We start from the raw sequence: 13114 nt of genomic DNA on the forward strand, positions 1-13114 counted from the left end.
ATAAAATATACTATACACAATATTAAATATGGTGTAACACATACCTCGCGAAGAGAACAAATGACGGGCCCGATCACTTATTTTCAAGGCTCCTTCATCGGAAGGGTAAACAACCAATCAAATTTAAATATATCAATCACATGACATTGACAAAAGACTAACCATAATACCAGATCATTTAAATTAAGAAAACACCAAACTCTCTATCGCAAAAATATACTGTAGTGGAATACAGGGAGGAAAAAGGAAGGTGAATAGGTTACCAAAATAATAATAATAATATAGAAGGAAACAGCGCTGTTTCTAATCTTAAATTAAATCCCTTTTTCATTCATTTTACTCTATAATACCAATGTAAAGATCACTACGGCACATACTCTCTAATTATTGTTGTAATCTATTTATTGAACGAATCATATTGATATTTTGAATTTAATTTTTGAGAGTTCTCGTTCTAACATTTGTCTTCCTTTCTTTTCAGCTTCCTAGACAAGGTCCACATTATAAAGCAGCCAGATTATACACCTACGGAACAGGTAAGTCTTTTAACTTGAAAACCCAAAGATTTGTTGTGTATGCGTAGCAGTAAATATTATAGGTTGGTCAGCTTCACTATTCTCTTAACTGTTATTGCAAACATTATACATAATGTGTTCTAAAAAGTTCCAAGATAAATTTGTTCTCGTAATACAATAAATAGGACTATTTGTTAGCTGTTGTTAGCAAACTGAAGGATGCACCGACAAACTGAAGGAGATTACAATAGGCATTAGATTAAGAAAAGAAAAAAAAAAGTCCAGTGAACACGTATCGAAAACGGCACCGTTTCAATGCAAAAGATCTTGAAAAAGTAGTGAAGAAGCTGATATCATGCCACTATCATATGAACCAACAAGATACTGCTGTTAGCCCTTCAGATTATAAAGTCTTACCCAACAAATACAATGGTGTACAGATGAAAGCGGAACAGTCGACACGAAGTGGGAATTCCCATAGACAGGTGGAGAATCTCCAACAAGAAACTGGTATATTAGGCAAAAATGCAGAAAAAGGGCGATACGAAGCGTGGTGAAATCAGCAACAATGGCAATGTACGAACAGGAAGAAGCCCTCCGGAGCCAACGTAAAATCGTAGAAGGTAGAAAGAGGGATCGATCCTGTTACTAACACGCGATATGGTACCGTACCACCCCCTGATCAAGCAGTACACACCACAGGAACAATACAACATTAGCATGCCGTGAGGAACGTATAGATAGTGTTGCCACTTGCACACAGGAAACGTAGTGCGAGAGCGGGGTATGATAGTAAATTGCGTTTTGACCAATACAACAACGAAAACCTAGCGTTAGGAGGAAGGTGTGACATGGGATGTAGCGCTGTGTAGCAGCGGATGATTGGAAGATTCACTAGGGCGCAAGTGTTCCTCACACTATTCAGCTGGTACCTTGTACCCCAATACGTTCATGAGCAGGCAGTATGAGTGTAAACAATAAAAGTAACTATGTGTTGTGTAGATACAGTGGTGATATTGGAAAAGTTTTAATGTATACGTGTGCACATGGGTCGATGAATAGGAGAGAACACGATTCTGCGACAATAATTCGCAGCCCCATCATGCAACGGTTGATGTTGTGCACCTTCATCAGAAAGAGATAGTGACATTGTAAGTGGAAGAGACGACTCTGAACCAAGAACGACAATATGAAGCACGAACACCCAATCAAGCAAGGTATTCTCCGAGTCAGTATAAGCTCCAGATGTGATCAGAGCTCATAACGTAAGTCATCTGTCCTATATGAAAACATCATGTATCAGTAACGTGTGCAAGGTATATTCCAGTGTTTTGTTGTTGGTTCCAGCAGTAGGCCATCAACGATGAGCAGTTTGTATTATCCGTATTCTACCAATGAAATGGCCTTCTATCGCGATGACATCACCAATTTCCGTGATATGCATGTGTGGGGGATAATCTACACGTGTCCAAACCCATCAGTACCAACAATTTCGTGTTAGTGTTTAAGCTCGTATGTTAAATGATACTTAATTCGCACATGTTACTGCAACACCTCACGAGTCCGAGTTGGCCTACAGTTCTTGCAAGAAACATTTCCAGACCTTTTGGAGAAGACGGCCCTGCACGTACGACTATTTGTGTGACTCTTTTGTAATAGGTTCTCCCGCACTTCGCCGACATTTGGACCGGACTACTGTGGCAAATGAATTGGTCAAAGTTTTGGTTCGTCTGCCAGATTGAATGAACTTGACTGCTCTGTAAGTGTAACTGAAGACCCTCGGAAATCAGGACCTGTGCAAAATCAGCACAACCTACACAAATGGGTAATTGGCAAGTAATGGGCAACTTTTGGGCACAGGCTAGAACCTTCGAATGTATAGGCCAATTACTGATGCATCGTCGCATGAAGGAAATTTTGAACTCGTACCGTAGTTTTAGTGCACCCACTTCGGCGCGCCATTCCCATCCTCTATCCTGCTCCTGTTACTGGATCCCGTAACTGTGTTGCTTGCATGTACTATGGTATCTCGCGGCATGCTAGTGTTGTATTGCTCCTGTGAAGTAAACTGGTTAATCAAGGAGGGGTAGTAACATCTCGTGTCTCAGTAATATGACTGATACCTCTTACTGCCTCTGTGTGATTTTACATTGACCCAGGGAATCTTCTCCATGCGTCTGCTTGGGGCTCCTGTTCATACATGATGGCTGTTTGTGGATCTCATCATGCTTTCTATAGCATTTTTTTTTTTTTTTTCATTTCATTTTTGAGTCTGATACCTATATTTTGTTAAGGATTCCCCGTCTGGGGTTCCCATTATGGATCGACAACTCCACTTCCATCTGGACACCATAGCATTTGTCGGGTGCGACTTCCTATGTAATCTTTAGGACCAACAGCGGTATCTTTTCGGATTCATGAGATATTCGACATTGTATCAGGTTCTTTGCCATTTTTTCGAGGCCTCTCATGTGGAAATAGTGCTTTTTTTTGTACTCACGTTCATTAGTCTTTTTTTTTTTTTTTTTTGCTTAATTTAATGTCTACTATCACCTCCTTCAGTTTGTCGGTGTATTATCGTGTCTCCTTGTATTTTTTTTCAATCTTTTCTCCACCCACATTTCGGAACGCCTCTTAATCATTTATCGTTGCTTGTGCGTATTGTCTGTTTCTGTCCTTTTTCGGTAGAATACGACACATGATAGCTGTTTATTCACAAATTCACGAATACACATTACTACCTTAACTTCTTTCGCCATTTCTATCCTTCATGTACTTGATGTAGGCACATTGTCTTATTCCTAGCAGATACTAAGAGCTACTGTCCGTTTTAGAGTTATAGATATCTATTATCAGGAGTGATTAGTGAACACTCAGTCGTCTTGTGCTAGTGTTCCGTTATATTATTAAAAATTGGGAAAAGTGTATAATTTTTGTGTATTTCTTATGGACGTAAAGATCTGTAAAACTTAAATAAACAATAGTCACCTGTTCTACTTTATATTATTATTTGCTTGTGTAGTTGATAAAGACCACTTTGCTTCAGTTATCAATGCTTTTGTCTTTCTAATGTTTATTTTCATCATATTCTTCGCAGCATTTCTTCGAGTTTTCTAACATGTCTAATTTTCTGTTCAGATTCCTCATCAAACGCCAATTCGTCAGCAAAACGAATACATCTAATAACCCTTCTACGTCCTATAGAAATATCGTGCTTCACTGTCTCTCCTACACAGGTACAAGGTGTGTCAGTGTATCGGGCGATTTTAAAAACTTTATTACGAGACTATGATGAAATTTATTTGGGTATAACAAGTTGGAATACAAACTAGACAAGAAAGCCTTTAGTTATTTGTGAGTTTAAGTCACCAAACAGAAAATAGTGGGGCGAAAAATAAAGAAAATAATGCTCCACTGAAAACGTGCTTGCCCAAAAGTAACATTTTGCAGATGGCGGCCATTCCGCTGTACACGTTCAGTAATCCTCTTGCTGAGGTCACTCATTACTCTTTGCAGCATATCTAAGGGAATTCTCAACTTCTTAGTGAATGCCACGTTTCAGTTCTGGAATTGACATGCAGACACGAAAACTCTTACCTTTAAAAAAAATAATCATTGTGATAATTTTCTTTTGTGGAGCAGCACTGTTTGATATTTGACGGATATTTGATTGGATGGAACGGATATTTGACCAAGCCCCGCGATACCATATGAAAATCGTATTAGGGGATTTCAGTGCGAAGGTAGGACGACAGGATATTTTGAAGCCAGTTATAGGGAACGAAAGTCTGCATAAGGAAAGTAATGACAACGGTGTTATTCTCATGAATTTTGCAACATCCAAAAACCTTATCGTGAAGACTACAAAATTCCCACATCGCGATGTTCATAAATGTACTTCAACCTCACTAGACGGAGAAACACACAATCAAATTGATAACGTTTTAGAAAATAAAGGAAGACAGTCTAGCATAATTGATGTTCAGCTGTTTAGAGGAGTTGACTGACACTGAGCACTACCTAGTAGCAATGATAATAGGAAAGAGATTATCGTTGAATAAAGGAAATATTCGTGTCTGAAAACGGAAAGGTTTAATTTAAAGAAATTAGAAGAGAGCCAGGTAAGAGAGGAATACCAAATTAAAGTTTCGAATAGATTCTCGGCTTTAGAAGATTCGGAGTGCACTAGTGTTGAGGATACTTGGATTGAAATTAGATAGCATTAAAATTTCAGCAAAAGAAAAATTGGGACACGCGGAAATACGTAGGAACAAACCATGGTTCGACCAGGAATTGATTAAACTAGCAGATAAGAAAAAACAGGCAAAACTACATTGGCCACAAAATCCGAATGAAATAATTACACAAAATTTCGTAGACACCTAGGGGGAAACCTCCAAGATTCAGGAAGGTATACCATTTTATAGGATTTTCGCTTTGACCTGAAGAATAGCACACTGTTGTCCGTAGGTGCCATTTTTAGAACATTCAATAAATAAATAAATATAAATATATATATATATATATATATATATATATATATATATATATATATATATATATATATATCCCTTCAGACAACCCATATTGCATTGCAGGTTGCATACTGTTGAGTTCGTCCAAAGAACGGGCACTTGTAGTAGTATGAAATAGAAGATATTTTAACTTATATGAAAGCAGAAGAATAAATGTAGATCCTATTGGTTTAGCTTTAAAAAGAAAAAAAAATGTTTTTTTGCAGCAGCAAGAGTGGGGGAACTCCGTAGAACATTCTTCATAATAATAAAAGTGGTCACCACTTGATAAAAGTTTGAGAAACGCTACTCTAACTCTAGCGAAATTAACAGGTTTTAACTCATTGCTTATCACTACATGATTTAATTATTGACTATGTCGCATGTTGTTCCAAAAAGTTTGAAAAGGTAGACAGAAAGTAAATATTGAAATTTCTTCGACGTAAATTATGCACTAATTTTATTCTTTATTTGTTTTCACAGGATATCCTGAGGTGTAGAGTTCTAACTTCAGGAATATTCGAAACAAGATTTCAAGTAGACAAAGTTAATTTCCAGTAAGTAACCAAAATATCTTATTTTTTAATGCTTATTTTTTTAGATGCTGATTTCCGGTTTTACCTTTTTTTGTAATGTAAAGGGTTGTTAAGGTAAGAGGTATTCCATTCCTATAAAAAGTGATAGGATAACAACTGGTTGATGTAGTTATAAATTTCCTTGAAGTGTTAAATCATACTTCAATACGAGGGAGGATCGGAAACTAATGTTACAAGGCCGATATTTCTGGACTTCCGTCTGTTATAGAGGAATGAGGAGTGTGCGGTAATTGTAATAATACAGGGAAGTTGGCAACTGTGCAGAGTTTGAGCCACTCACCACATATGACGCTAGTTGTAAGTAAATACAAATGGCGACTCGTTTTAAAAACTGGTTTCGCTCAGTTATTCGATTTCTGTGGACGAAACATAACCGCGGTTGAAATTCGCCAGCAGTAGGCAAAGGTTTACAGAGAAACTGTACTGTCTCGTCAGCATGTCGCAGAATAGTGTGGAAAGTTTGCGAGTGGTAGAGAAAAACGTCACCGACTAGGAGCGCAGTGACCGACTCAGCACATCATCAACAGATTTGAACACAGTTTCACTGGAACATCATCGGCCACTCTTTTTACAGCCCAGACCTCGCTCTAAGCGACTTTCACTTATTCCCGGACTTAATGGAGCATCCAGGAGGCCGTTGCTTCGCTTCAGATGAGGAAGTGAAACACTTCGTGACGTGGTTGAACACGCAAAGACAGGATTTTTACCAGGAAGAAATCTTCAAACTCATCCCATGATGCGGCAAGTACCTCAACTAATATGGGGACTATATTAGAAAATAACTATCCGTTGGCGGTGTTGGTTGTATGAAATATATACATGTTTCAGTACATGCTTTGTAACCTTACTTTCTGATCATCCTTTGTATTTTAGATGCTGGTTTCACTAATTTTTTAAGGTTTGTTAAGGTAAGAGATATCCCTTCGCAGAATAACAACTTGTTGATGTGGGATTATATCTATATATAAAACAAGAAATGATTGAATGAGTAACTAATAAATGCGCGGGCCAACTGCTTAAGTGTCTTCATCCCGGCGAAATTAAAATACCGCTAATTTTACAGTGATTATGTGATATCTTCAAATAGATAAAAGATAATCGAAATGTGGAACAAGAGCGCCCTAGACAATATTATTTTACATGAGAAACCGTTATCACGACTGACTCACCTGCTTTCGATTTCGAGCCATTTTGAAAATCGGCATTTATTTTCGCGTTTCTAAACAGCTGAAAACGGAAAGCCACTAGGTGACTTGTGATAACGGTACTTCACGCAAAATAATATTGTCTAGGGCGCTCTTGTTCCACATTTCAATTATCTTTTATCTGTTTGAAGATATCACATAATTACTGTAAAATTAGCGGTATTTTAATTTCGCCGGGATGAAGACTCTTAAGGTAAAAACTTGAAATTTTGATAGTGCATAGGATTTGTGACGAATCACTAAAGAAGTTTATTTTTTTTTAATTCGATGAGAAAGTGAGTAATGTGATAAAAATATATAAAAACACAAATACGTAACAGTTTCAGCACACTAACTGTATCTTCATCAGCTTAGCTTCGCCGACAATTGAAGAGATTGAATGATTTCATTCTAAAATCAACCTCTTTCATGGCAGTCTTGTTACTGAAATTTAGACATTAACGAATGTAGAAGACCTTTGCAGTATAACGCTCCCACTCCAATCTCTTACTGTTAACTCGTTTCGTAGACAGCATTATTCGTGACAATAAGTAGTTCGTGAATAATACGTTGTGAGAAGACTTATAAACTATTTAAATTATAAATAATTCATTTCAAATGCATTTTTGTTAAGTGACATACGCCCACTCTGTATTTCTTAGCTGTAAATCGTATGACAAAAACTTCTACCAGTTTATTTCATAATATTTTCTCAGTTAGGGCGCTGTGTAGTTCAGATTTTAAGTCTGTATTTTGCTTCAGATTAAAAAAAAAAAAATGTAAAATGGCGGAGATTTGAACCGTAACTGCTGTGGGGTGCTAAGCAGAAAACGTCTTAAGAAAAAAATATACGCTTACACAATTCTTAAGTATTTAATCACTTTTAAAAGCATACTAATTCCTTCAAAACGATTGAATTTAGACAGATAAAAGCAAAAAGGTTACCGACATAGTAATTCTTTTCTTTGCCAGACTTTTTTTTTTTTTAACAAGGATTTTGGGAATGATAAAGAAAATAGATCAAAAGATTGCGATCTTGGCCAAAAATTAGTTTTTGGACCAGGGGCCACAAAATTTTTGAACGGCGCCTAAATCGAGTTTTCGTATTTTCTGGGAAATAAGCACACCATACCGAGTTAAGTGATAGTTTGGGTTTGGCAACACTATGTGTAGTTCTCCAGATTAAAGCCTGTAAGAAAATTTTTGACTGAAATGTATTGGATATTTTGATCAAAAATAATAAATAAGAAATAAGGAATCAGTGAAAACTTCAGACAGGCGCAATGTTTTGAGTTGCAAAACCCCTTAGACAGCTTAGCTCCGCCGCCGACTGGAGGGTTTAAAAGATCTCATTTTAAAATCAACCTTCAAGTTAATACGTAAATTTGTTTTCTGTAGACCACTGATCCGTTTCAAACGAAAGGTTCTTTTAAAATACATTGAGAACTGTATGTGCATGTGTGTATCCGGCAACCTTCAAACTCTAGTAACTAGTCATTTACTGCCATCTAGTATTCAATTGGTAAAACATGTCTTCTTACGTTCGTTTAAATAGTACTCCCATCTAGTGGCGAGCCGTTGAACTACGTATCGAAGCACTAAGTTGGCCATTTTGCAAAATCTCAATTCTAAGAATATCCATTTTGCTCTTTGTGAATGAAAATTTCGTCTACGCTATGTTATTATTATTATGTTATCGATGACAAAACGATATAAATTTTCATGCTTAAATTTCGAAAAATGCAACAAACTGTCGTAAATTTGCTTATCGAATTTTAGAGTGCCTCTTCAATTTTTTAAAATCTATTTTTTCCAACAATAATGAATATGATGACTAACGATGTGCTGACCATACTAAATCGATTTAAAAGTCGTCTGGCTGGCCATAGCTAGGAAGCCTGCAAACAAAAGAGTGATCCTTGTTAACAACATATTTTGTTGTTTCAGTGGTGGAGCGTTCGATCCCAGCCCGCGCCGTGAATTTCGTGGTGGATAAACACCGTGTGCAGGGGTTTTCTCGGGGTTCTCCCGTTTCCTCCCACTTTCTTCATTTCATTAATTTCTCATTATCACCGTCTCCTTTAGCCTAACCGGCATAACCAAGGGACGTAAAACGTAAAATTTCATTTAATTTTTAAATTTTATTGTTGTTATCACTGGCGCTCCTTTACATTGGCTTTGCTGGAGTACTATTAAGTAAATAACAACGCACTCAGAATTAACAGATTACTAAATTACGTAAAATACTTTCAGACGGAATGTTAACATGTTCGGCTCTCCTCTTTCATCTAATGGCTAACGCGTTTGCCTTTGTGTAAGTGGTCCCGGCTTCGATTTCCAATTAGAGAGCATTAAAATTTGAACTCATTACGGTAATTCGGATTCCACAAAGAATTAACTCGCCGGTGAAGTGTAGTAATACATGCAGCCAAGCAGGTGTAAGTATAAAACATTGATAAAGAGCTTTTTTTTTTTTTTTTTTTTTTTTTTTTTTTTTTTTTTTTTTTTTTTTTTAGGAATTGTGAAAATACTCTTAAGCTTTCCCCTGCTAGACTTCGTAACACATGGTAAAGATTTATAGTGCCTGCTTGCTGAAACCCAATGCTGCCTCAGTTCCTTCCCTTTTAACCTTCTTTCTTTGTCGTTTTATTTTTTATGAATACCAGGTGAAGATCAGTTTTCGTAAGAAAGTATACCGCGAGGCAGTATCTTTGACTGCTGAAAAAAATGACAGCTCACATGCTCCCTAGAATTGGAGGCGGGGGGGCTTGCGGGTGAATGAGTTGTGGTTATGGAAGAAGGCCTTTAACTTTGTCCAAAAGTATAGATTTATCCTCTTCTATAAAAAAGAGAAGAAGGATTTATTAGCAGTTTTGCTACGTTAGCCAAAGCTTCCCTTTCGTAAGTTTGTTTTTGAAAGCAGCTTTCTGCAGCAAGCAGTCAAGGAGCGCCGAGAAGAGGGTTCAGGTGTGGTCTTGTCCTAGTGACATTAGGTGTGCCTATATGTGTCCTGCTCCTAGGTGGCTTTTCGAAACTTGTGTATGTGCGTGCGACAACCGTCAATTGCCCCCCCCCCCCCCCCATGAAATCAGAAATGATTTTACGTATTTTACATATTGTTAAAACTAAATGATAACTTACATTTTTATAACTAATTGTATCATTTACGACAATGCAATGCTGCTATAAATTGCAGTATTCGAAAAAATACGATCATAGCTGTTGAGCCTAATGAACACCCATTATTACGAGGCTGTATAAGACAGGACTTTCTGTTTAAAATGGGATCCGAACCACTATTTAGGTTTATATCCGAGAACTAACTCCACCATGCAACAATTAAATTTTCCAAATAATTTTATTATATCGATTATACCCCATTTATTTGTAAATCAAAATGTAGTGAATTTTCATATTTGTGTGATTCAATAAGGTGAGCCTTAGAATAAACTCTGCTAAAAGACAGTAAAAGGGGTCACGCGCAACGCACACTTATGAATGAAAGGGCTTGCGTTGATAATAAGGATTAAGAATATCTAAATATTTCCGCCTAAATTGTTGTGCAACCCGTAACTCTTTAAATATTATGAGGGTTACATATTAACGTTGCGCAAAACGTACATTTATGAATGAATGGATAACCACTGTTCAAGTGACCGTTACGGATTGATTCCACTTGTAGTTCTAGCTGTCTACTGTAAAGAACAGAACTCAAAAGTTTCTCTTTCGTTCAAAAGTTACCATGTGGAGCAACGGACGGACGTACTATCATTACAGTCTTATGAGACCCACAAGCGCGAGCCTGATAATATTACAATCTTACAAGATCCACTAGCATAATCCTAAAGACATTACAGTCTTATAAAACCCACTAGCGCGATCCTAACAAAAATCGAATGAAAACAAGAAGAAACCATGTTCATTTTTTTCTTCTATCTTAAAATGTACGCTGCCGGTAATAAATTATCATCGTATCTTAGGTCAGCAATCTCTTGATTGATCTCACGCAGTTTTCCACCCTTCCCTATCCTGGGCCAGACTTTTAATTTCTTTGTAGCTTTTCTTTCCTATATCTTGTATTATTTGGTTCGTATATTTCAATCGCTGACTTCCTCTAGATATTATTCCCTCCATAGCTACTAAGGAGATTCCTCCATTTATCATAATGTGTTCAATCATCCTCAGTGTGTAACAATAATAAATAGCATGTGCTAAACCAATGCACGGATCTACTACCTAAGATAATGTCTGAAAAAGAAACTCTTAACATCCATAAGCTGTATACAAAATCTGAGATATGTCTTGGAGTCAGTGGTCGAAGTGAGAGAGTATGCGGTGGTATGCCATACCGCCTCTGGTTTTTCAGTAATCAGGACATACCGTTTCTGGTTTTTCAGTAATCAGGACATACCGTTTCTGGTTTTTCAGTAATCAGGACATACCGTTTCTGGTTTTTCAGTAATCAGGACATACCGTTTCTGGTTTTTCAGTAATCAGGACATACAGTTTCTGGTTTTTCAGTAATCAGGACATACCGTTTCTGGTTTTTCAGTAATCAGGACATACCGCCTCTGGTTTTTCAGTAATCAGGACATACCGTTTCTGGTTTTTCAGTAATCAGGACATACCGTTTCTGGTTTTTCAGTGATCAAGACCATATTTAAATAGCTGGTATGTTGAGTCAAAATCGTAATAAAACATACCGCCTCTGCTTTTTTTTTTTCCACTTCGAACACTGCTTGGAGTACCGTTCATATATTTAGATTGTAACATATTACATGTAAGGTAATACATATTAGAGAAGTGATATTGCGTGTGTAATACAGTGACGGACGACAGTGGTCACTGATCACTCTCTTTGTACTGATTGTTGCCATTTCTTTTCCAGTATGTTCGACGTAGGCGGCCAACGGGATGAAAGAAGAAAATGGATCCAGTGCTTCAATGATGTCACGGCAATTATATTTGTCACGGCATGTAGCAGTTACAATATGGTTCTACGAGAGGACCCAAGTCAAAATAGGCTTCGAGAATCATTGGAACTGTTCAAAAGCATTTGGAACAATCGGTAAGCATTAGGTGGTTTCTGACTTCAGAAGGATGGTTATGTTCACTAATTATCAATACAGACTACTAAAAGCAAAATGATTGCCTTGCTTTATTTTTCCCATGGACATGTGAACCATGTGAGCGTGGGCGTCTTTGGCATGTTAAAATTGAGGGGAACGACACGAATATAGAATATTTCTAACTCTGAATGTGTCAAAATTGTTATTGGGAGCCACTTAAGAGGAAGCTAGTTCCAATTTTTACGTCTATCAAAACAATTGTGTGTCATCACTGGTCTACAGTCATTTTCACTTTAACACTACAGGGTCACTAGCAATACAACTATATGTCCAACAATATCTTAACCTATTTTTATTAGACTATTCTTCCAACCAGCTAAACTTCTCCTTCCTGTTCAACATGTGCGCCTTTCGTTTCTATCCCTTACAGTACGAGGAAAGGGCAGAAAGTTATTATCCCCACTGTGATAAAGATGTACTAGTGATGTAAAAAATAACACAATGATAAGTTGGCATCTCTTAATACAAGATCCATTCAATAAATAACCGGAAAAGTTCGACAAACTTTGTTCTTCTTTGTTATTTTTTGGTGACCTAGAACTATTATCAGATGGGCCTGGCACACCTGCATCGCTGGGAATCAAGTGAAACAAGATGGCGGCACCCTTTCAGGTTTGCACCAACGTGCAACGACAGAGTGTCATTAGATTTTTGTTAGCTGAAAGTAATCTTGAATATCAGTACGTCATTAACAATTTGGTGGGCTGATCCGACACTAATGTTAATCCTTGCTGCAATATCACTCACCGTAATACGCCTGTTTTCCTATATCAACTCGCGCAATGTTCTCCATGACTGCACAGACAAAGCGTCCTGGGCATGGCGAATCTTCAACACTTGTTACACCCCGTTTGAACTTAACCTGCCCACTCGTGCACTGGTCCCCTTGTCTGTGACTCAAACAATTTTTACCATGTTGCACTGCCATCCGACGGTGAATTTCGATTGGTTTCAACCCTTCAGCTAACAGACGCTCCGCTGCTGCAAGCTAGTGCAAACTTGCAAGGGTGCCGCCATCTTGTTTCACTGATTCTCAGCGATGCAGGTGTGCCAAGCCCATCTGATAATAGTTCTAGGTCACCAAAAAATAACAAAGAATCACAGCCTTTGTTGAAGTTTTCATTATTATTTTTAATTTATTTATTTTTGGTAACTTTTCCGGTTACTTATTGAATG

The 13114-nt window shown here is 37.4% G+C and overlaps 1 protein-coding gene across 1 annotated transcript in view; it reads left to right on the plus strand.

Annotated features, from left to right (window-relative positions):
- The window catches only part of Galphas (G protein alpha s subunit), a 242883-nt gene that overhangs the window by 206037 nt on the left and 23732 nt on the right, over positions 1–13114 (plus strand). Inside the window, exons 6-8 of the mRNA XM_081738476.1 lie at positions 482–536; positions 5513–5586; positions 11698–11877. Coding sequence (XP_081594602.1) covers positions 482–536; positions 5513–5586; positions 11698–11877 — 309 coding nt within the window. The remainder of the gene's footprint in view (positions 1–481; positions 537–5512; positions 5587–11697; positions 11878–13114) is intronic.

The sequence above is a fragment of the Thermobia domestica genome, chromosome 2 (genome assembly GCF_964235325.1).
Source record: "Thermobia domestica chromosome 2, izTheDome1.hap1.1, whole genome shotgun sequence".
In the NCBI taxonomy this organism is placed as follows: Eukaryota; Metazoa; Arthropoda; class Insecta; order Zygentoma; family Lepismatidae; genus Thermobia; species Thermobia domestica.